Genomic DNA, 24,604 nt, shown 5'->3' on the forward strand with positions numbered 1-24,604 from the left:
GGCTGACACTTTAGTGCAGTACTGAAGGAGTACTGCACAGTTGCAGGCACCGTCTTTTGGATGAGGATGTTAAACCAGGGCCCTAATTACCCTCTCCGATGGAGGTAAATGGCATTGTGTGAAGAAGCTCAGGTGGCTAGTGTCCTGCCCAATATTTGTCCTCAACCAACATCACTTACATTCATCACTGAAGTTTTGTATTCTTCACAAATGGAAACATCTATTTTCCTTATCCACATCATCAAACCCCGTTACAATTTCAAAGACCTCTATTAGTTTATGCCTGAGTTGCCTCTCTCCTGGAGAAAAGAGCTCCAGTTAGTTCAATCTTTCCTGTCAGTTCCTGTATCAGAAGGATAGTGCAAATCCTGGGTCCTGTGATGTAAGATAATAAATTCATCAGGGAATTCAGAAAACAATGTATTTTTCCAGAGTGTGATTAGAATGTTGCATTCCCTCCCACAGGGAATATTTGAGGTGAATAGTGAGGAGTGAGAGGAAACACACTTCCAGGCAACTGAAGGCCAAGGTGTGAGAAAGAACTCGTGACCTAAACAGCAGATGGTGGGTGGAAAGAGCGCAGGAGACGCAGTAAACCACCGACAACCACGACGAGCGAGGCTTCATCAATGCAATTAAAACCTTCTACAGTCCGACTACCCAAGGGACCCACCCCACTGACAGCCAAAAACGGAGAGGCTTTGCACATTCTCCCCGTGTCTGCGTGGGTTTCGCCCCCACAACCCAAAGATGTGCAGGGTAGGTGGATTGGCCACACTAAATTGCCCCTTAATTGGGAAAAAAGTGATTGGGTACTCTAAATTTAAAAAACAACGGAGAGGCGCTCATCAAAGACAGAGAGGCAGTCAACGCCCCCTGGAGAGAGTACATTGAGGACCTTCTCAACCAAGACAAAGCCTTTGATGCAAGTGCCTTCGACTCCATCCCGCAACACGCTACCCGCCACCATGTCAGTCGCAACCCCAGCTCACCGTGTGTTTGAAAAAGCCACCTGACAGCTGAAAAACAACAAGGCCTCTGGCGCAGATGGAATCCCGGCAGACATATTAAAATGCAGCAGAGAGTCACTTTTAAATCCAGAATCCACAACCCCATCACCCTTGTCTGGAAGGCAGAGAGCATGCTGGGTGATCTCAGAGATGCCTTAATTGTGACCATCTTGGGCAGCACGGTGGCGCAGTGGGTTAGCCCTGCAGCCTCGCGGCCCCGAGGTCCCAGGTTCAATCCCGGTTCTGGGTCACTGTCCGTGTGGAGTTTGCACATTCTCCCCATGTCTGCGTGGGTCTCGCCCCCACAACCCAAAAATGTGCAGGCTAGGTGGATTGGCCACGCTAAATTGCCCCATAATTGGAAAAAATGAATTGGGTACTCTAAATTTATATTTAAAAAACTGTGCCCATCTTCCAAGAAAGGAGGTCGGACTGCAAAAATTACAGAGGGATTTCCCTACTCTCTGCCACGTCATCTCAGGAATCCTCCTCAGCCACCACCTCCCAGTGGCTGTAGTGCCCGTCTGTAAGTCTCAGTGTGGCTTCAGCCCATCAAGAGTCTCAATGGACATCATCATCATAGAACATAGAACAGTACAGCACAGAACAGGCCCTTCGGCCCTCGATGTTGTGCCGAGCAATTATCACCCTACTCAAACCCACGTATCCACCCTATACCCGTAACCCAACAACCCCAACCCCATTAACCTTATGTTTTTTAGGACACTAAGGGCAACAGACAGTGACCCAGCCGGGAATCGAACCTGGGACCCTGGAGCTGTGAAGCATTTATGCTAACCACCATGCTACCGTGCTGCCCCAAATCAGCGCGCAACAAATCCAGGAAAAGTGCAAGGAGCAGCATCAACCTCTGTACATGACCTTCCTCGATCGCGCAATGACCTTCGACTCTGTCAACCATGAGGGATTGTGGAACATCCTTCTCAAGTTCGGCTGCTCGCAGAAATTCTTCATCATTCTCTGCCTGCTCCATGATGACATGCAAATCGAGATCCTCACCAACGGAACCACCACAGACCCAATACGTGTGCAAACTGGGTTCAAACAGAGCTGAGTCATCGTACCAACACTTTTCTCCATCTTCCTCACGGCAACACTCCACCCAGTCACCCTGAAGCTCCCCACTGGAGTGGAGCTAACCTACCAGACAAGTGGGAAACTTTTCAACCTCTGACACCTCCAGGCCAGAACCAAGACCACCCCAACCTCTGTCATCGAGCTGCAGTACACAGACAACGCCCGTGTGTGCGCACACTCGGAGATTAAGCTACAAACCATCGTCGATGCATTCACCAAGGCGTATGAGAGACTGGGCCTCAGACTAAACATCCGGAAAACAAAGGTTCTCTACCGACCCGCACCTTCAACACAAAACTGCCCTCCCCCCGACCAAGATCCACGGTGAGCCCCAGGACTATGTGGATCATTTCCCATACCGTGGGAGCCTCCTCTCGGTGCGAGTGGACACTGACGATGAAATTCAGCATCGCCTCCAATGCGCCAGTGCAGTCTTCGGATGCCTGAGGAACACGAAGACCAAGACTTAAAATCCAGCACCAAGCTCATGGTCTACAGAGCAGCTGTGGTCCCCGTCTCCTGTATGCGTCAGAAACATAGACAATCTACAGCAGACACGTCAATTCCCTGGAGAGATATCACCAACTTTGTCCTGCAAAATCCTCAAAATCCTACTTTTTTTTCAAAGTATGACCTGAGGCAGAAAGGGAGACTGGGGAGGGGGTGTCCCAAGGAGAGGAGGGTGTTCCAGACCCAGCACCAACAGATGGCAGCTTAGGCGTACCAGCAAGGCCAATCTCCCCAGTACTGACGCACTGGTTACGCTCGACCAGCTGCAATTGGCTGGCCATATTGCCCCCACGCTCGACACAAGAATCCTGAAACAATCGCTCTACTCCGAGCTCTGCAATGGTTACAAGGACACTCTGAAAGCCTCCCTAAATAAATGCAACACCCCCCTCGACACATGGGAAGCGCTTGCCTTAGAATGCACAAACTGGAGAAGAAAAGCATCCGCGAAGGTGGCAATCATCTCGAGCGTCGCAGGATGGAGCACGTGGAGAACAAGATAAACAGCGGAAGGAGAGGGCAGAATCCAGAGTGTCCCACCCACCCACCTCATCAAGCATCACCTGCCAAACCTGCAGCAGAGTCTGCGATCCAGGATTGGACTATTCAGCCACTGCAGAACCCACCTCCCCGGAGTGGTAGCACGTCATCCTTGATCCTGAAGGACTGCCCAAGAAGCAAATGATGCACTTAGAAGAGATAGCTGAGCATAGGCAGAAAGAAATAGAAGGAAAGAAATAGGGCGGCGCGGTCGCACAGTGGTTAACACTGTTGCTTCACAGCACCAGGGTCCTAGGTTCGATTCCCGCTTGGGTCACTGTCTGTGCGAAGTCTGCACGTTCTCCCCGTGTCTGCATTGGTTTCCTCCGGGTGCTCCGGTTTCCTCCCACAAGTCCCAATAGACGTGCTTGTTAGGTGAATTGCACATTCTGAATTCTCCCTCAGTGTCCCCGAACAGGCGCCGGAGTGTGGCGACTAGGGGATTTTCACGGTAACTTCATTGAAGTATTAATGTAGCCTACTTGTGACACTAATAAAGATAATTACTAGGGTGTATACCATTACAGTGAGGTGAAAGTGCGGTGTGAGGAGGTAGGTGTGGAGAATAGAGCATTTTGGCCAAATGGCCTGTTTCTGCAGCTGGACATTCTGCAGACATGCTGAACTCTTGTGAATTTATCGATGTGCTTTTGAAGAAAAAGTGAGCCTCAATTGGTATTTTGCGAGAGGGACCTATAATCGCAAGACCTTTGATATACAGGTTGAACCGGTCCTTCTATACATGCTTGTACCCTGGAACCAAGCTGTGCTTGAAGCCCAATCAATCCCTCCCACTACTGGCTCCCTGGGTTCTGATTTAGGATGGGGGGGATCGTCTGTATCTGTGTTGGTGCTGGGCCTGTGACACCCTCCCCCCCCCCCCCCCCCCCCCCCCGCCTCCCTTTCTGCCTCAGGTGAAACTTGGGAAAACAAGTAGGATTTTGTTTTTAAATCAGTAAGCATTTCCAATACATCAATATACTATTTTAACGAACACATGATGTGTTGGAGGTTCAATAAATGACTATTGAGGATTTGGGGTGTTGTCCACAGGTAAGGTGGTGGAGCAGCTTAGGAAGGCGAGGGGCACGATCTACGAGCATGGGGAGAAAGCCAGTAGAATGCTGGCACAGCAACTGAGGAAGAGTGAGGTGGCTAGGGAAATAGGAAAGGTAGTCGATGGGGGGGTCTACAGTAAGCTTTATACCTCGGAACCCTTCATGGGGCCAGAGGGGATGAGGCACTTTTTGGACGGACTGACCTTCCCAAAAGTGGGTAGGTTGGTAGATGGGCTGGGGGCCCCAATTAGGACTGAAGAAATATGGGAGGGCTTGAGGGCCATGCAACCGGGTAAAGCCCCGGGGCCAGATGGGTATCCGGTGGAGTTCTATAAAAGGTTCTCTGAGATGGTGGGGCCGGTGCTGGTTAGGGTTTTTAATGAGGCAAGAGACAGAGGGGTTTTACCCACGACGGTGTCACAGGCTACCATCGCCCCCTGATACTGAAACGGGACAAGGACCTGGAGGCATGTGGGTCCTATAGGCCGATCTCTCTGCTCAATGTAGATGCAAAATTACTGGCCAAGCTCTTGGCTGCTAGGATTGAGGACTGTGTGCCGGACGTTATTGTGGAAGACCAAACTGGGTTCGTCAAGGGCAGGCAGCTGGTGGCCAACCTAAGAAGGCTGCTAAATGTGATCATGATGCCCCCGGAGAGTAGGGAGGTAGAGGTAGTTGTGGCAATGGATGACGAGAAGGCTTTTGACCGGGTTGAGTGGGGACTATTTATGGGAGATGTTGGGCGATTTGGGTTCAGGGAGGGCTTTATCGACTGGGTTAGGCTGCTGTCCCAGGCCCCAGAGGCTAGTGTAAGGATGAATAGGGTGACCCCTGACTATTTTAGACTGTACCAAGGGACAAGGCAGGGGTGCCCCCTCTCCCCACTGCTGTTTGCGCTAGCAATAGAGCCGCTGGCAATTGCCCTGAGAGCTTCTAGGGGTTGCAAGGGGCTGGTACGAGTAGGGTGGGTGGGTGGAACACAGGGTCTCGTTATACGCCGACGACCTGCTCCTATACATCACGGATCCAGTGGCTGGGATGGATGAAATCATGGGAATCCTGAGGGAATTCGGCCGGTTCTCGGGGTATAAACTGAACATGGCAAAGAGTGAGCTGTTTGTAGGGGGCTGCCGTTTAGGTTAGTAGGGGAGTTTCAGATACTTAGGGATACACAAGTTGAACTTATCCTGGTTGGTGGAGCAAATGAGGGTCGAGTTCCGGAGGTGGGATTCGCTCCCATTGACACTAGCGGGGAGAGGGCAGACGGTTAAAATGACGATCCTCCCGAGATTCCTTTTTGTATTCCAGTGTCGCCCCATTTTCATTCCGCCGTCCTTTTTTAAGAGGTCAATAAAATGATTATGGGATTTGTGTGGGCGGGAAAGTCCCCGCGGGTGAGGAAGTTATGCTCGAGAGGAACCGAGGGGAAGGGTGGCTGGCGCTGCCATACTGGGCGGCCAACATAGCTATGATAAGGAAGTGGATGGTGGGTGCGGGGTCGGTTTGGGGGCGGATGGAGACCGCTTCGTGCAGGGGCACCAGTTTGGCACCAGTTTGGCAGCCCTGGTTACGGCGCCCCTGCTGTACCCACCGGTACGGTACTCCAGAGAGGGAATGATTTCAGGTACTTGCAGGTGCGGGACTTTCTACGCAGATTCCATTCTTCCCACGCCTGCCACTTAGGGGGATCCAGGATAGGGTAGTGTCCAGTGGATGGGTGAGGGAGGGGAGGGTCTCGGATATATATAAAGAACTTATGGGGGAAGAGGAGACGCTAACCAAGGAGCTGAAGCTTCAGCTGGAAGAGGAGCTCGGAGGTGAGATAGAAGAGGGCTTATTTGCGGAGGCATTGAGTAGGGTTTACGCAACCGCAACATGCGCTAGGCTGAGCCTGATCCAATTCAAGGTCGTCCACAGGGCCCACATGACAGTGGTCCATATGAGTAAATTCTTTGGACTGGAGGACAGATGTACGGGAGGACCAGCAAACCATGTCCACATGTTCTGGGCATGTCCAAAACTCAGGGGGTACTGGTTGGGATTCGTGGACCTTATGTCCCGGGTACTGAAAACAAGGGTGGTGATGAGTCCGGAGGTGGCAATGTTTAGGGTGTCTGAGGACCCGTGAGTCCAGGAAGAGAGAGAGGCCGACATTCTGGCCTTTGCTTCCCTGGTAGCCCGGCGACGAATACTGCTGGCATGGAGGGACTCAAAGCCCCCGAAGTCAGAGGCCTGGCTATCAGACATGGCGAGCTTTCTCGGTCTGGAGAAGATTAAGTTCGCTCTGAGAGGGTCACTGTCAGGTTTCGCCTGGAGATGGCAACCATTTATTGACTTCTTTGTGGAGAATTAATCGTCAGCGGGGGGGGGGGGGTTAGGGCAACGTAGATTGGGGTTAAGTAGGCGGGTCCTTGTGGGAGGGGAGCTGGTTTTTGAACTATGTTGTTTGTTCTTTGCACTCTGTATTGTTGCTGTTTACTGTGCCAAAATGCCTCAATAAAATTGTTTATTAAAAAAAATGACTGTTGAGAATTACAAACTTTCTATGCAAATGGCTTTATATTTGAAAGAAAATAACAACTGATTTTGACGTCAAATTTCTTATTTCTGGGGGTGGGGGGTGTCTCCTGATTTCTGGAATGGAGAAGGGGGATTACAGGATCTATGTGAGGGACAGGTCAGCAGCGGGACACAGGCTCCAGATTAAGGCAGATAAAATCCACCTATGGAATGACTGCTTGGCTGCAAATTCCCTTTGTTAAACACTCCTCAGGCACGATTGACAAAATTCATTATTGCCCCATGCTCCCCAGCAACAGATATTCATTTCTGAATATTGGGATGAGGTTTGTTTAGTTAAAATGCTGCTTTCCTAATTTGGTGAGGCGGTGGGGTAACATCTTTGACCAATGTATATTGATCAGGCGGAGGGAGGGAGGGAGTGCCTGGTGATCAGGAAGAGGGAGTGAGTGCTTGGTGATCAGGAGGGAGTGAGTGAGTGCCCAGTGTACAGGAGGAGGAAGGGAGTGAGTGAGGGATTGAAGGAGTGCCCAGTGATCAGGAGGAAGGGACTGAGGGAGTGCCCGGTGATTAGGAGGAGGGAGGGAGTGCCCAGTGATCAGGAGGAGGGAGTGCTCTGTGATCAGGAGGGAGGGACTGAGGGAGTGCCCCATCAGGAGGAGAGAGAGAGGGAGTGGGCAGCACGGTAGCATTGTGGATAGCACAATCGCTTCACAGCTCCAGGGTCCCAGGTTCGATTCCGGCTTGGGTCACTGTCTGTGCGGAGTCTGCACATCCTCCCCGTGTGTGCGTGGGTTTCCTCCGGGTGCTCCGGTTTCCTCCCACAGTCCAAAGATGTGCAGGTTAGGTGGATTGGCCATGATAAATTGCCCTTAGTGTCCAAAATTGCCCTTAGTGTTGGGTGGGGTTACTGGGTTATGGGGTGGAGGTGTTAACCTTGGGTAGGTTGCTCTTTCCAGGAGCCGGTGCAGACTTGATGGGCCGAAAGGCCTCCTTCTGCACTGTAAATTCTATTCTATGAGTGCCCGGTGATCAGGAGGGAGGAACTAAGGCAGTGCTCTGTGATCAGGAGGGAGGGACTGAGGGAGTGCTCTGTGATCAGGAGGGAGAGACAGAGGGAGTGCCCGGTGATCAGGAGGGAGGGAGCGAGCGCCCGGTGATCAGGAGGAGGGAGGGAGCGAGCGCCCGGTGATCAGGAGGAGGGAGGGAGCGAGTGCCCGGTGATCAGGAGGGTGGGACTGAGGCAGTGCCCGGTGATCAGGAGGAGGACTGAGGGAGTGCCCGGTGATCAGGAGGAGGGAGTACCCGGTGATCAGGAGGAGGGAGGGAGCGAGTGCCCGGTGATCAGGAGGGTGGGACTGAGGCAGTGCCCGGTGATCAGGAGGAGGGACTGAGGGACAGCGCCGGCCCTAGGGTTGCTGGCGCCCCGGGCAAGCTGAACTTCGGCGCCCTTGGATGGGGGGGGGGGGGGGGGGGGGGCAGGGGGAGCGGACCGAAGGGGGGGGGGGGAGCGGACCGAGCGGGGGGCGGACCGAGGGGTCGGTGGACCGAGGAGGGGGGGGCCCTGGGGGAGGGCGGCCACCGCGCATGCGCTGGTTGGCACCGGCCCAACTGCGCATGCGCGGGACCCGAGTCTCTGGCGCCCCCAAGCACATGGTGCCCGCCTGAGTTGCCGGTGCCTTGAGCCGGCCCTGCTGAGGGAGTGCCCGGTGATCAGGAGGAGGGAGTGTCCGGTTTTAAGGAGGAGGGAGGGAGGGAATGGCCGGTGATCAGGAGGATGGAGGGAGGGAGTGCCCGGTGATCAGGAGGAGGGAAGGACTGAGGGAGTGCCCGGTGATCAGGAGGAGGGAGGCAGTGCCCGGTGATCAGGACGGAGGGACTGAGGGAGTGCCCGGTGATCAGGAGGAGGGAGTGTCCGGTGTTAAGGAGGAGGGAGGGAGGGAATGGCCGGTGATCAGGAGGAGGGAGGGAGGGAGTGCCCGGTGATCAGGAGGAGGGAGTGCCCGGTGATCAGGAGGGAGGGACAGAGGGACTGCCTGGTGATCAGGAGGAGGGAGTGTCCGGTGTTAAGGAGGAGGGAGGGAGGGAATGACCGGTGATCAGGAGGAGGGAGGGAGGGAGTGCCCGGTGATCAGGAGGGAGGAACTGAGGGACGGAGGGAGTGCCCGGTGATCAGGAGGAGGGAGGCAGTGCCCGGTGATCAGGAGGAGGGACTGAGGGAGTGCCCAGTGATCAGGAAGAGGGAGGCAGTGCCCGGTGATTAGGAGGGAGGGACTGAGGGAGTGCCCGGTGATCAGGAGGGAGGGACTGAGGGACGGAGGGAATGGCCGGTGATCAGGAGGATGGAGGGAGGCAGTGCCCGGTGATGAGGAGGGAGGGACTGAGGGAATGCCCGGTGATCAGGAGGAGGGAAGGACTGAGGGAGTGCCCGGTGATCAGGAGGGAGGGACTGAGGGACGGAGAGAGTGCCCGGTGATCAGGAGGGAGGGAGTGCCCGGGATGAGGACGGAGGGACTGAGGGAGTGCCCGGTGATTAGGACGGCGGGAGGCAGTGCCCTGTGATCAGGAGGGAGGGAGTGCCCGGGATCAGGACGGAGGGACTGAGGGAGTGCCCGGTGATTAGGACGGCGGGAGGCAGTGCCCTGTGATCAGGAGGGAGGGACGGAGGGACTGAGGGAGTGCCCGGTGATCAGGACGGAGGGACTGCCCGGTGATCAGAAGGGAGGGACGGAGGGAGTGCCCGGTGATCAGGAGGGAGGGAGGGAGGCAGTACCCTGTGATCAGCAGAGAGGGACTGAGGGAGTGCTGGGTCAATCTAGTTTGATGGCGGAACCAGATGGAGGGAGGGAGGGAAGGAGGAGGGGCCTTGCTGATTGACGTCTGGTCAACCAATCAGCAGCCCGATACGAGGCACTAGGAATCAATCGGAGGCTGAGGAGAAGAAGGGGGCGGGACCTCCACTCAGATGAAGTGTGGTTGCACCCTCCCCCCGTTGCTAAGCTGCTAGCCCCCCTCCCCTCCGGTTGCTAAGCTGCTTATCCCCCCCCCCCCCCCCCCGGACTCGGGAGGAGGTTCCCACCAGCGGCTGAAGAATGCGCTTTGTGTGACGGACCGGAGGAGCGGATACCCCAGTGTGTGATTCGGTTACAATGTATCGGCGGCGGGACGCGCGGTTACAATGTAGCTCTAGGCCAAGGCTTTGTGACTGAGCGGCGGCTGTTTGATACAAGTTGGCAGTGGGCCTCCCTCCCTGCAACTAGTCACTGCTGAGCTCCCGGCCGCAGCCTCAAGACATCGCCGCTCGGAATCTGCGTCGTGCCCGGGACAGGGGGACCCTCGGGGCGGCCGGCCAGCCCCCCACACCCCCCTCCAAACCTACCAGCCTGACCGCAAAGGGACGATTTAATCTGAGTGGATTCTCTGCCATCCTGCGACTCAGGTGGGAACTCTCTCCCCCTCCCTCACACATACAAACCTCTTAAATCCCAGCTCCTTGCAGCAGCGCAGATGGGAGAAGGGTTTGGGGGGTGGGGGGTGTTTAGGGTTCAGATGCCGGTGCATGCTTGTGGGTGTTCCTAGCGTTGCCTATGGTAACGTTTGCCTCAGTTGAGAAGCGAATGGTTCAGATGCAACCCGAGTTAAACCCAGGCCAATTCCATGTCGCTGTCAAAGTAGTTTAAACAAATGTAGCCCGGGATGTTTAAGGTCAATGCTGATATTGTTGTGGGGGATGATATAGAGTGAAAGTTTGGACGTTGGAGGAGACTTTCCTCCCCCTCCCCTTGTTGGTAACTAAAACTGACAGCTAGTTAGTTTTCTGATAACCTGATTCATTGTCTGCTGCTTTTGCACCTTAAAATCGTGCTTCCCACTCCCAATCAGTGAACCTAACATTCAGTACAGCAAACAGTACAGAACAGGCCCTTCGGCCCTCGTTACAGTAAAAATATTTCTTAAACTTTTGATCCACTCCCTGCAATTATTAAAAAGAAAATGTGATGGGATAATCTTTATTATTGTCACTAGGTGGCTTACATTAACATGGCAGAGAAGTTATTGTGAAAATCCCCTAGTCGCCACACCGGCGCCTGTTCGGGAACACGGAGGGAGAATTCAGAATGTCCAATTCACCTAACAAGCACGTCTTTTGGAACTTGTGGGAGGAAACCGGAGCATCCAGAGGAATCCCACACAGACACAGGGAGGATGTGCAGACTCCGCACAGTGACCCAAACCGGGAATCGAGCCTGGGACCCTGGTGCTGTGAAGCAACGGTGTGAACCACTGTGCGACTGTGCTTCCCATATCCAGGGAGCTCAACAAGTCCTGGTCTGAAATCACTATCTTGTGGGTGAAAGCCAGTATTGTTTACCCATGGGCAGACTTTAGCTTGGAAGTGAGTCGAGTCTGATGCAGATGAAATAATACACAGATGCTTGCTGTAATAGTCTTGAATTAATAGTCTTGAATATCCTTGATGCATGCAAAGGACATTGCTGTGACCTGCTTGTCATTTTCTTGCAGGTGTTGGCAGGGGAAAGTTTTTTTAAAAAAAAAGGAATATATTAGCTCCGTAGAGGACAATGACCCACTGAAATTCAATTAGAAGGGAATACACCAATTATGGGGGTTCATATTGGATGGTTAAACCAGCAGCTGAGTTATAACAGTAACTTCATAAAGTCACCTTGGATAAGGAAAAGGCACTTCATAAATTCTACTTTTTCCTTTTGTTTACAAATTTGTTTCCCCCTCAGTTTGTTTTGTGTCTGACCCTCTTGTTTAGCTCCTGTGTGTAGGATTAAAATCAGGGTTTTAACTGCATCACCTTGTAAGGATGTGTGTCCCAGAGTCTGCCGATCCAGCGAGGGTCGGGGAAGGGTACTACATTGCCATTTATGGGCTGTCTGTAAAATATCCAGTGTTGATTGAAGCACTCTCCCCACGGTGGGGGGCGGGAGGGGAGGAGGGGGAAGGAGGGGGGGGGGAGGGGGGGGAAAGGGGGGAGGAGAGGGGAGGAGAGAGGGGGGGGGGGGGAAAGAAAGTTCTTTAATTGAATCAGCCCAAGCAGCTTGTGTGTAAATGCTTCACAGTTGGGTGACCATGGCAAAGGAATACGGTGGCAATCCAGCAGCTTTCTAACGGCAATGGCCTTGGGGACAAGAAATAGCACAAAGGGGAAAACTGGAACTTGCAGCAAAGGTACGAAGGCCTGGTCACATTTTGGGAGTTTGGGGAAAACAAAACTTTTTCAGGGGCTAACCTTTTTTTTTTTGCAAATCGAGGAAGTTGATATAATCCAAAGAGATCAATTTCAAAATTTTGGATAGTTCTGACTTAAAAGGCCTAATAAAGGATTTTAGATTTGGCTATCACCTTTCACATCAGGATGGCCCAAAGCACTGAACAATTAAATACTTTTGAAGTTCAGTCAAATTTTGTATGATGGGCACTGTTGGCTAGCACTGTTGCTTCACAGCGCCAGGGTCCTGGGTTCCATTCCCGCTTAGGTCACTCTATGTGCGGAGTCTGCACGTTCTCCCAGCGTCTGTGTGGGTTTCCTCCGGGTGATCCGGTTTCCTCCCACAAGTCCCGAAAGGCGTGCTGCAGGTGAATTGGACATTCTGAATTCTCTCTCGATGTACCGAACAGGTGCCGGAATGTGGTGACTAGGGGCTTTTCACAGTAACTTCACTGCAGTATTAATGTAAGCCTACTTGTGACAATAAAGATTATTTTTTAAAATTGTATTAAAGGGACAGAATAATAATAATCTTTTATTATTGTCAAAAGTAGGCTTACACTAACGCTGCAATGAAGTTACTATGAAAATCCCCTAGTCGCCACACTCCGGTGCCTGTTCGGGTACATGGAGGGAGAATTCAGAATGTCCAATTTGCCTCACAATCACGTCTTTTGGGACTTGTGGGAGGAAACCCACGCAGGCTCCGGGAGAATGTGCAGACTCCGCACAGACAGTGATCCAAGCCGGGAATAGAACCTGGGACCCTGGCGCTGTGAAGCCACAGTGCTAACACAAGTCAATGTTAATGTTACGACGGAAACATGGCGGCTAATTTGCACATTACAATGCTCAGAAACGGCAATGAAATAAAGGACTAGATAAACCAGCAGATGATTTGGCGACTTTACTTGGTTTGGCCTATACGTGACTCCAGACCCACAGCAATCTGGCTGACTCTTTTTTTAAAAATAATTTTTATTGGAATTTTTTACAGAAAATATAAAACATAACGACAAACAATGAAATGCAACAAAATAACCCATAATAACTGTAACACCCCCCAGACCGTATCGACGCATGTATCACATCCCCCCCAAACCCCCCAACCCCAATGAACAACAAAAGAACTTAAAAATAAATTTAAATTAAATAAACAAACATAGTCATCATCCCCCCCCCCCCCGGGGTTGCTGCTGCTACTGTCCCCGTACCCTATCATTGAGCCAGAAAGTCGAGGCAAGGTTGCCACCGCCTAAAGAACCCTTGTACCGACCCTCTCAGGGCGAATTTAACCTTCTCTAGCTTAATGAAACCCGCCATGTCATTGATCCAGGTCTCCACGCTTGGGGGCCTCGCATCCTTCCATTGGAGCAAGATCCTTCGCAGGGCTACTAGAGACGCAAAGGCCAGCACACCGGCCTCTTTCGCCTCCTGCACTCCCGGCTCCACCCCAACCCCAAAAATTCTGGCTGACTCTTAAATGCTCTCTGAAATGGCCCAGCATGGTACTCAGTTCAAGCAAAATTAGGGATCGGCAATGAATGCCGACTCAGCCAGCAATGCCCACATCCCATGAATGAGTTTTAAAAGAAAACAAACATTTTAAGGGAGTTATTGAGGGATACATTTTGGCCAAGACAATTGGAGAACTCCCCTGTTCCCTTTTGAACTGTTACCTGAGAGATCGGATGGGGATCTGAGTTTGATGCCTTCTCTGAAAGATAGTACCTCCTGTACTTGCTGAGCGCTGCACTGGGAGCATTTACCTACCGTTATGGATGCCAGACCAGATCCCAACCATGACTAAGATACTGGACCAGAACTGCAACTTTGTTTTATTTTGAAGACTGTGCAGATAGATCGATTCGCTCCAGGAGTGATTGCATGAGCAATAGGGCTTGGTTATTTTTACAAATGGAAATTTATTGTAACAAAAGAAGAACAATATTTCAACCTTAAAACTTCAAACCTAACCAGAACAGCTTACATGGGTGGCACGGTTGCGCAGTGGTTAACACTGCTTTCTCACATGCCGAGGACCCGGGTTCGATCCTGGTCTCAGGTCACTCTCCGTGTGGAATTTGAATATACTCTCCGTGTTTGCGTAGGTCTCACCCCCCACAACCCAAAGATGTGCAGGGTAGGAGGATTGGCCACGCTTAATTGTCCCTTAATTTAAATTAAAAAAAAGAACAACATATACATATCCCCTAACCCTAACACATGATTTCCCATTAAACAACATGTAAAAATTAATATACAGCTTCCAACTCCATTTACATACGGAGGCAAAAATGATACTTGCATTTACAGAACATATTCCTGTTGTTAGTGAATCTCCTTCAGACCCTTTCTGAAAGCCTGTCTCTGTGGCTGTTTCTTCATGACCCCTCTCGATCAGTCTCTATCTATCTGCTTCCACCTGTACAAACAGGATTCTTTTATCTCTCTAAGCTCTGCCCAGCTCAGATGGTTCTGAGCAGGCATGCCCAGACTTGAACTCATCATCACGATCTGGACTTTTACACAAAAGCACAGTTCCATGCTATAAATATGCAACTAACCTCCAATTTATAGGCAAAAGAGGCCTTCAGACTCTGTAATGAGCTAATGAGTGGTCAGACCAGAGTTTCCGGAGGACAATGGATCTTGAGTGAATTACCCCAGCTGAACAGGGGTATCCTGTTTATTCCCATTCATTAGTTTAAGTCTGAATGGGACAATGTAACTCAGACCAGGTGTGGGCGTATACCTCTGACTCCGTGCTAGTAGATTAAGTAGTGAAAAGCACATAAGGAGTCTCCAAAGGAATGTAGATTAAGTGAATTGGCAAAAAATTGGTGGATGGATTATAATGTAGGAAAGTGTGAACTGTCCACTTCGGCAGGAAGAATAGAAAATGGAGAGTGATTACAGAACTCTGCAGAACAGAGGGATCTGCCCTGGAGCTTGTTCTGCCATTCAATAAGATCATGGCTGATCTGACTGTAACCTCCCAACTACCCCCCCCCCCCCCCCCCCCCCCCCCAAAATATGAACAGAACAGCCCTGGTGCATGACTCGTTTAAAAAGTTAGTCGGGAGGTACAACAGCTGATTAGGAAGGCAAATAGAATGCTTATAGCACGGAAATGGAATATAAAAGTAGGCATGTTTTGCTACAGTTGTCCAGTTGTTGAGACCACATTCTGAGTTGTCCTTAAGAAAGGATATATTTGCATCAGAAATAGTTTGCAGAAGGTTCACTTGACTGATTCCTCGTATGAAGGGATGAGGAAAGGCGGGACAGATTGGTTCTGTATCCATTGGAATTTAGACAATTGAGAAGTGATCTTATTGAAACAAAAAAGCTTCTGAGGGGACTTGACAGGGTGGATGCTGAGAAGATGTTTCCTCTTCTGGAATAAAGTAGAACGAGGTGACGCAGTTTAAAAATAAGGGCACTCCGATTTCAGACAGATATGAGGAGAAATTATTTATCTCAGAGGGTTTTTGGCCAATGAAATTATCTTCCCCAGAAAGTGATGGAGGGAGAGTCATTAAATGTTCTTAAGGCTGAGTTAGACAGATTCTTTTTTTAAATAAACTTAAGAGTACCCAATTTTTTTTTTTCTAAATTAAGGGGCAACTTAGCATTGCCAATCCACCGACCCTGCACATATTTGGGACCCACGCAGACATATAATTGTTATATATCGTATTTTATATTTGTTGTAGTAATATTATTAAAAACCCTGGGTTCAAATACATGAAGTATGTTTGTTAAAGCTGTGATAAAGGGGTTGCAAAGGAAATGTTAACCATTTACCTTTTACATATAGATGGCTAATGGAATATTGTTTATATTTACACGCTGGGGTGTAGATCATTTATGAGGGATTGTGTTTAGTGCTAGCTAAGCAGGTCATGGAAACCTTAGTAGGAGGAGTCTGAAGAATACCTTCTGCTTGGGATATGTATGATGTAATATTAGGGCAGCAGGGTAGCATGGTGGTTAGCATAAATGCTTCACAGCTCCAGGGTCCCAGGTTCGATTCCCGGCTGGGTCACTGTCTGTGTGGAGTCTGCACGTCCTCCCCCTGTGTGCGTGGGTTTCCTCCGGGTGCTCCGGTTTCCTCCCACAGTCCAAAGATGTGTGGGTTAGGTGGATTGGCCATGCTAAATTGCCCGTAGTGTCCTAATAAAAGTAAGGTTAAGGGGGGGGTTGTTCGGTTACGGGTATAGGGTGGATACGTGGGTTTGAGTAGGGTGATCATGGCTCGGCACAACATTGAGGGCCGAAGGGCCTGTTCTGTGCTGTACTGTTCTATGTTCTATGTTCTATGTTCTAATTAATGGAGGAGCCAGGACTGTTTGTTGTAGGATTTGAGTTTTACTAGAAGGATTTTCATAGAATCATAGAATTTGCAGTGCAGAAGAAGGCCACTCGGCCCATCAAATCTGCACTTGCCCTTGGAAAGAGCGCACCTCCACCTCATCCCTACACCTTCACCCTATCCCTGCAACCCCACCTAACCTAACTCGGGGCAATTTAGCATAGCCAATCCACCTGACCTGCCCATCTTTGGACTGTGGGAGGAAACCAGAGTGCCTGGAGGAAACGCAGAAACTGGGAGAACGTACAGACTTCGCAGGAATCGAACCTGGGACCCTCGAGCTGTGAAGCAATTGTACTAACCACTGTGCTACCGTGCTTCCCTTGCAACCGTGCTTCAGGTTATTCCTGAAAAGGTTTCTCTCCAAAGGTCTGCACAAAGAAGAAACCCTGATTGTTAACTTTATTTATAAATGACATTTGAACTGTATTGGGTTGCTTAATTGGAATATGTAGTGGCAGGTGTAGATAGGGAGTTAAAGTTTTTTCTCCTTTTATTTAAGAACTATTTTGACTGGTAATTGTAAAGCAATTACTGTGTTGCTAACGTGATTGATTCTGTGTTTAAATTGAAGTTTGTTTTAGCAGAACACTTATCACTCCTGTGGTTTTGTACTCTTTCCTCGCAGTCTTACAAATTGCAAATTATTGGGATTCTCGTACCAGAATCCTAGCAGCATACAATTCCTCAAATACATAGATCATAGAATGTACAGTGCAGAAGGAGGCCATTCGGCCCATCGAGTCTGCACTGGCCCATGGAAAGAGCACCGTACCTAAGTCCAGGACTCCATCCTAACCCCATACCCCAGTAAACCCCATCTAACCTTTTGGACACTAAGGGCAATTTGGCATGGCTGATCCACCTAACCTGCACATCTTTGGACTGTGGGAGGAAACCAGAGCACGCAGAGGAAACCTACCCAGACATGAGAATGTACAAACTCCACACAGACAGAGACCCAAGCCGAGAATCAAACCTGGGACCGGGAGCTCTGATGTAATTGTGCTAACCACTATGCTGTCATGCTATCTGGAGTAATCAGCTTGCAATCACAAAATAATGAAGTTCTTAACTCGGACCGTTCTCCAAGTAAAAGTTTGCAAAGCTTTGAAAAAAATAGGTAATGCCAACTAGGAAAAAAAAAGCGAGGGTTCAAATGAGAGAATTCTGCAGCTGCATTTTTATGTCCGAAAAGGTCAAGGTTGAAAGATTCAATTTCCAGGAAAATTGAAATACCAAGTGCAGGGACTGGATTAAAAATAATTGGTTTTAAAAAGAATTCAATCATCTCCGTGTTTGGTCCCAGGTAATAGAAGGCAACCTGAGGATCAGAAGTTGAATTTAGAGTGAATTTTTAATGCTTTCTAAATTAAAACCGCATTTTGCCAGTCAATATTGTTGAAATTGATCTTCCAATTTCTCAGATAGTCCGCGTGGAGCAGGGCATGTTAAAACCCATTTGATTTTCATGTTGTTTCTGAAGGATTTTGCTCCAAAGGTCTGCACAGAGAAGCAAATCTGATTGTTAACTTTATTTATAAGTGACATTTGAACTGTATTTGGTTGCGTAATTGGAATATATAGTGGTAAACTGTTGAATGTGTATTAAACTGGATTTGGCACAGTTGCCTTTTTTTGTGCATTTCTTCACACAGTGCATTGTCAGGAATGGCGTTACTCCAAATAAACAGCACAGGCAACAAATTAATTTTATTCATGGGGTGGGATAAAGCAGCTAGGGGGAAACTTGAGTGATGACAAAAGATTATGAATTTACAAAGTGGTGGCATTTCAGCAAAAAGCTTGCATAGCTTCAGTTGTGCTGGTCGCTTTCCAGTTCATCATGCGTTGTGCATGTTTCTTGGATGGAAGTATGGTGATTGCTTTTTAAATTTTCACTCTGCGATCACCAGATGGAGGTGCTCAGGCATTGCCTGACATTAAGCTTCCTTCCTTTGTCTGTTTGGAGCGAGCTGACCATCTTTGGTGTCAGTGCACCAAAAAGAGGGATGGTGAAGAGGCTGTTCCTGTTTGCTGCATTTTCAACGCTCCTAGAAACAGAGTAAATAGCAGCTCACACAACAAAGAGCTGGAAATGTAATCTTAAATGTGCAATGTTTGGTTCTTTGCGGAGCGTTTTCTCTTTTCCAAAAGAACTTCAAGGTAACCTCTGAACCTTGCAGGTTTTCAAACAGCACTGGCTGCTGGCTATCAAAACCCTCCGCGTTGTGCCAAGAATCTTTGTTTTGTCTGTTTTACACAGAAGAGATTTACCAAAACTATTTTTGGAGGGCGATTGACATGAATGGCGGCTCTTATCACAAAAAGCTGTAGCAAGATTTATTTGGGGTAATGATAGCCTAAAGGGGCTGGTTTAGCACACTGGGCTAAATAGCTGGCTTTGAAACCAGACCAAGGCAGGCCAGCAGCACGGTTCAATTCCCATACCAGCCTCCCCGAACAGGCGCCGGAATGTGGCGACTAGGGGCTTTTCACAGTAACCTTATTTGAAGCCCACTTGTGACAATAAACGATTTTTCATTTCATTTCATAAAGCCTGTGAATTGACCTTGACCATTTGATTCCATGCCCCTTTAGGTTGTGAGTGATGATGCCATGAACATGGCAGATCCTCCTCAGCTGTGACCAGAAATCTGATGCTTTTAAAAGGTTGATTGATGACTTTGTATGTTCAGTGTCATTCAGGTCTGCTTCGCTCTTTAAATTCCTACAATTAAAGAATTTTTTTGTTGTTGGCCTGGTCACCTTGAGCATGTTTGAAATGTTTTGTTTCGGTATGCTTGTATCGTTTACCTGTATGTACTTGCCAGAGAAATCCACAAAGAAGGTTTCCTTGATGGAGTGAGCCAATAATAACAGCAGCTTGCATGTGTACACTGTGTTTTAACATAGCAAAGGTGCTTCATAGGGACACGATCAGACACAAATGGACACAGAAATAAAGAGGAATGTGATAGGGTGCGCAGCTAAAGGGCACGGTCAAAGGGGAAGATTTCAAGATGATCCATAAAGGAAGAGGGAGAGAGGGAGGAGGGGAGACAGAAAGCCTTGGGCCTGAGCAGCTGCAGGCATGTTTAAATGGAGGGCTAAGGATTTGTATAAATAGGCTAGCATTAGAGGAACAGAGAGTTTAGGACTGGAGTTTATGTTTGGAGGAGTTTAGAGGTGAGGAGGGACAACCCAATGAAAGGATTTGAACACGAGGGTGAGAATTTTAACTTTGAGCCGTTGCACAGCTGGGGGGCAGTGTAGATCAGCAAGGGAAGGGCTGATGGGTAAGAAAGCCTTGGTGATTAGGATACAGGCAGTAGCTTTTCAGGTAAGCTGGAATTTATGGATGGGGGAGTTTGGGAAGCTGGCCTGGAATGGTGTGGACTGGTCAAGATTGGAGAATGTAAGAGTTCTTTCTGTTTATTTCCTTTGTTCCCATTTCTGGTCTTTTATTGTTTTGACCCATAATTGGGATGTGCCATTAAGCAGAAGAGTCGAGGTTGAAACATCCTGCTTGCCAGAACACTGTGCTCCCAGGTTCATGTTTTGGAAAGGAGAAGCTGGACCCTTTGGCACGGGGTGGATCTTAGAAACTGGTTTTGGGGCTAGTTGGTAGATTGGTTAACTGGCAACTAGTGGGTTGGACAGGGACAGTGTTCTGCCTGACAATGGTCAATTATTGGTCCCTCAGTGATGGTTTCTGAGAGAACTTAGTCGAAGCGTTTAGAACTTTGAAATGAAAGGAACTCGCACTCTTGCTCTCTCCCCTGCTTGCTGAAGTGAAAGAACTGCTCTAATGTTCTGAAAACAATGAGGGCCTGAAACATCCTTTGTTGTGAACCTGATATGATGCTGAGTCTGCAGAGGAGGTAGACTACATTGCCAGAGAAATCATCTCGACTAGAAGGAAGAAGTACCCAAACAAAAGCCTGAATCTCAGAAAGATATCGACTGGAAGTCATCGCACTGCATCAAAGAGCCTTGTCCTTTTATGTTGGTTAATGTTTTATTTCCATTTTCACCACCCTTTCCCTTCTGTGTGTGTATGCGTGTGTAGAGAGTAGGGGGTGTTGGGAAAGGGGTAGTAGATAGTTATATTTTCTGTCTGTTTAATTATAATATTTACATCATAAGGGGCTGGTTTAGCTCACTGGGCTAAATCGCTGGCTTTGAAAGCAGACCAAGCAGGCCAGCAGCACGGTTCGATTCCCGTACCGGCCTCCCCGGGCAGGCACCGGAATGTGGCGACTAGGGGCTTTTCACAGTAACTTCATTGAAGTCTACTCGTGACAATAAGCAATTTTCATTTCATTAAAAGGTTATTTTGTTTTAAAGTTACAAGTTATGGTCTTAAAAGTTATGGTCTTATGGTCTAAATCGGGTGACTGTAGTTTATTGGGCTCAACCAAGGACCGTGGGTATTTAAAATAAGATCTAATTTCACCTGTGTTGTGACTCCAGATCAAATGGGGCTGGAATTGACCCCGCACTAGCCTAGGGTGTCGTGATAAGGCGACAAAGGTGTGGTTAAGGATTTCAACAGGAGATGGAATAAAGCAGGAGTAGAGACTGGCAATACTATGGTTTTGGATACAGTTATGATGTGCTTCTAAATGTAAAGTGTATATAAAGCTTTCTCATATATCCTCAGGTGGAATATGTTAATATTCTCATCATAGTTACTGGTTGCGATCTAATAAATGTGGCACCTCTCTGCATGCCACAAGATCCTACAAACACCAACAAAATGAATGATTATGGTGCTGATTTAGGATAAAATATTACCATAAGACATAGGAGCAGAATTAGGCCACTTGGCCCATCGAGTCTGTTCCGCCATTCAATCATGGCTGATATTTTCTCATCCCCATTCTCCTGCCTTCTCCCCGTAACCCCTGATCCCCTTATTAAACAAGAACATATCTATCTCTGTCTTAAATGGGACATCAATTACATGGGACATCAGGTGAACTCTATTTCATGAAATATCTTTGGCTAACAGGGTTAAGAAAAATCCCAAAGCCTTTTATTCGTATATAAGGAGCAAGAGGGTAACTAGAGAAAGGATTGGCCCACTCAAAGACAAAAGAGGGAATTTATGCGTGGACTCAGAGGAAATGGGTGAGATTCTTAATGAGTACTTTGCATCGGTATTCACAAAGGAGAGGGACAAGTCGGATGTTGAGGCTAGGGATGGATGTTTAAATACTCTAGGTCAAGTTGTCATACGGAAGGGGGAAGTTTTGGGTATTCTAAAAGACATTAAGGTGGACAAGTCCCCAGGACCGGATGAGATCTATCCCAGGTTACTGAGGGAAGCGAGGGTCGAAATAGCTGGGGCCTTAACTAATATCTTTGCAGCATCCTTGAGCACGGGTGAGGTCCCGGAGGACTGGAGAATTGCTAATGTTGTCCCTTTGTTTAAGAAGGGTAGCAGGGATAATCCAGGGAATTATAGTCCTGTGAGCTTGACGTCAGTGGTAGGCAAACTGTTGGAGAAGATACTGAGGGATAGGATCTATTCACATCTGGAAGAAAATAGACTTATCAGTGATAGGCAGCATGGTTTTATGCAGGGAAGGTCATGTCTTACAAACCTAATAGAATTCTTTGAGGAAGTGACAAAGTTAATTGATGAGGGAAGGGCTGTAGATGTCATATACATGGACTTTAGTAAGGCGTTTGATAAGGTTTCCCATGGCAGGTTGATGGCAAAAGTGAAGTTGTATGGGGTTCAGGGTGTACTAGCTAGATGGATAAAGAACTGGCTGGGCAACAGGAGACAGAGAGTAGTGGTGGAAGGGAGTGTCTCAAAATGGAGAAGGGTGACAAGTGGTGTTCCACAGGGATCCGTGCTCGGACCACTGTTGTTTGTGATATACATAAATGACCTGGAGGAAGGTATAGGTGGTCTGATTAGCAAGTTTGCAGATGATACTAAGGTTGGTGGAGTTGCAGATAGCAAGGAGGACTGTCAGAGAATACAGCAAAATATAGATAGATTGGAGAGTTGGGCAGAGAAATGGCAGATGGAGTTCAATCCAGGCAAATGCGAGGTGATGCATTTTGGAAGAGCAAATTCAAGAGCGGACTATACGGTCAATGGAAGGGTCTTGGGGAAAACTGATGAACAGAGAGATCTGGGAGTTCAGGTCCATTGTACCCTGAAGGTGGCAACGCAGGTTGATAGAGTGGTCAAGAAGGCATACAGCATGCTTGCCTTCATCGGATGGGGTATTGAGTACAAGAGTCGGCAGGTCATGTTACAGTTGTATAGGACTTTGGTTCGGCCACATTTGGAATACTGCGTGCAGTTCTGGTCGCCACATTACCAGAAGGATGTGGATGCTTTGGAGAGGGTGCAGAGGAGGTTCACCAGGATGTTGTCTGGTATGGAGGGTGCTAGCTATGAAGAAAGGTTGAGTAGATTAGGATTGTTTTCGTTGAGGGGGGACCTGATTGAGGTCTACAAAATTATGAGAGGTATGGACAGGGTGGATACCAACAAGCTTTTCCCAAGAGTGGGGGTGTCAGTTACAAGGGGTCACGATTTCAAGGTGAGAGGGGGAAAGTTTAAGGGAGATGTGCGTGGAAAGTTTTTTACGCAGAGGGTAGTGGGTGCCTGGAACGCTTTACCAGCGGAGGTGGTAGAGGCAGGCACGATAGCATCATTTAAGAGGCATCTAGACAGGTATATGAACGTGCGGAACAGAGGGAAGTAGACCTTGAAAAATAAGAGACAGGTTTAGATAAAGGATCTGGATCGGCGCAGGCTGGGAGGACCGAAGGGCCTATTCCTGTGCTGTAATTTTCTTTGTTCTTTGTTCTTACTTCTCTCCGCATGTTGGTATGGGATCTATAATGTCCTTTGGAACAGGCTGATGGTGCTTTTGTTTAATGTCTCATCTGAAGAATAGCATTACCTCAGCATCACACTAAAATACCAGTCTGGATTATAGGGTAATTTCGTAAAAAAGGCATTCCACCCATAAACTTCTAACTTAGAGGCTACAAGAGCCAAGCTAATACATTTAGATCATGAAGGTCCTGGATATAGTTCTTAGTCTGTGTTACTAACTGATTTCAATTGGTGGTATTCAACCTGTTTGTTATTTCTGCACTCTGAAATCCCCTCAGGATGTTAGCAAATGCATTGACCATTTCAACAAATAAATAAAATATTAATTGACCTATTTTATATTTTATTCTATTTAAAAAGCTAGAAGACATGATAGCACATATTCGTTTGCGACTTTCAGAATAAACATGTCATTATTTTCAAGTGTTAAACTACCGGTTTCAATAGGCAAATATTTACATATAGTTTTCGAATTTCATTCCAGGTTGCTTTTTAATGCGCATTCACGATGAATACTTCGCGAAGCAGTTCTTCGTTCCTTGGTGACGGATTTGACCTCAGCTTGACTGGCTCTCAGTTATCCATGTCGAGACGGCCCAGCAGTGCTTCACCAGCCAAACAGCTGGCACGCTCCACCTCTGTCATCTCTGAGAACAAGGCCAAACGGAACACTTTGGTAAAGCATGCAGATGGAACCCGGATATAATTCAGTGGAACTTCTCAGAACTAGCCAAGTTTTCAAAAAGCTATTTCCCTTCCTGTCATGGCGGTGGTGATCGTTTTTAAAAGAAATAAATTTAGAGTACGAGAGTAAGCTAGCGGGGAACATAAAAACTGACTGTAAAATCTTCATTGGCCATATGAAGAGACAAAGATTGGTGAAGCCAAATATAGTCAGAAAGTGGGGAATTTATAATGAGGAACAAATAAATGGCTGACTAACCAAATACATACTTTGGTTCTGTCTTCACAAAGAAGGACACAAATAACGTACCACAAACGTTGGGGAACACAGGGTTTAGTGAGAGTGGAACTGAAGGAAATCAGTATTAATAGGGAAATGGTTTTGGGGAAATTGGTGAGATTGAAGACCGATAAATCCCCAAGTCCTGATAATCTACGTCCCAGAGTACTTAGGGAAGTGGCCCTAGAAATAGTGGATGTATTGTTGGTCATCTTCCAAGCTTCTACAGACTCTGGAACAGTTCCTACAGTTTGGAGGGTAGCTAATGTAACCCCACTATTTAAAAAGGGGGGTAGAGGGAAAACGGAATTATACACCTGACCTTGGTAGAAGGGACAATGCTGGGGCCCGGTACAAAAGATTTAATAGCAGACCACTTGGAAAACAGGGGCAGGATCAGACAGTCAGCC

General features: G+C 48.3%; 1 protein-coding gene across 3 annotated transcripts in view; it reads left to right on the top strand.

Annotated features, from left to right (window-relative positions):
• Positions 1-9,779: 9,779 nt before the first annotated feature.
• cep131 (centrosomal protein 131) overlaps positions 9,780-24,604 on the top strand; it is a 117,281-nt gene continuing 102,456 nt past the window's right edge. For all 3 annotated transcript variants that reach the window (XM_038777085.1, XM_038777087.1, XM_038777086.1), the window contains exons 1-2: positions 9,780-10,175; positions 23,715-23,906. In XM_038777085.1, the coding sequence (XP_038633013.1) occupies positions 23,739-23,906 (168 nt within the window). In that variant the 5' untranslated portion in view covers positions 9,780-10,175; positions 23,715-23,738. The remainder of the gene's footprint in view (positions 10,176-23,714; positions 23,907-24,604) is intronic.

Source organism: Scyliorhinus canicula, chromosome 18 (genome assembly GCF_902713615.1).
Source record: "Scyliorhinus canicula chromosome 18, sScyCan1.1, whole genome shotgun sequence".
NCBI lineage: Eukaryota > Metazoa > Chordata > Chondrichthyes > Carcharhiniformes > Scyliorhinidae > Scyliorhinus > Scyliorhinus canicula.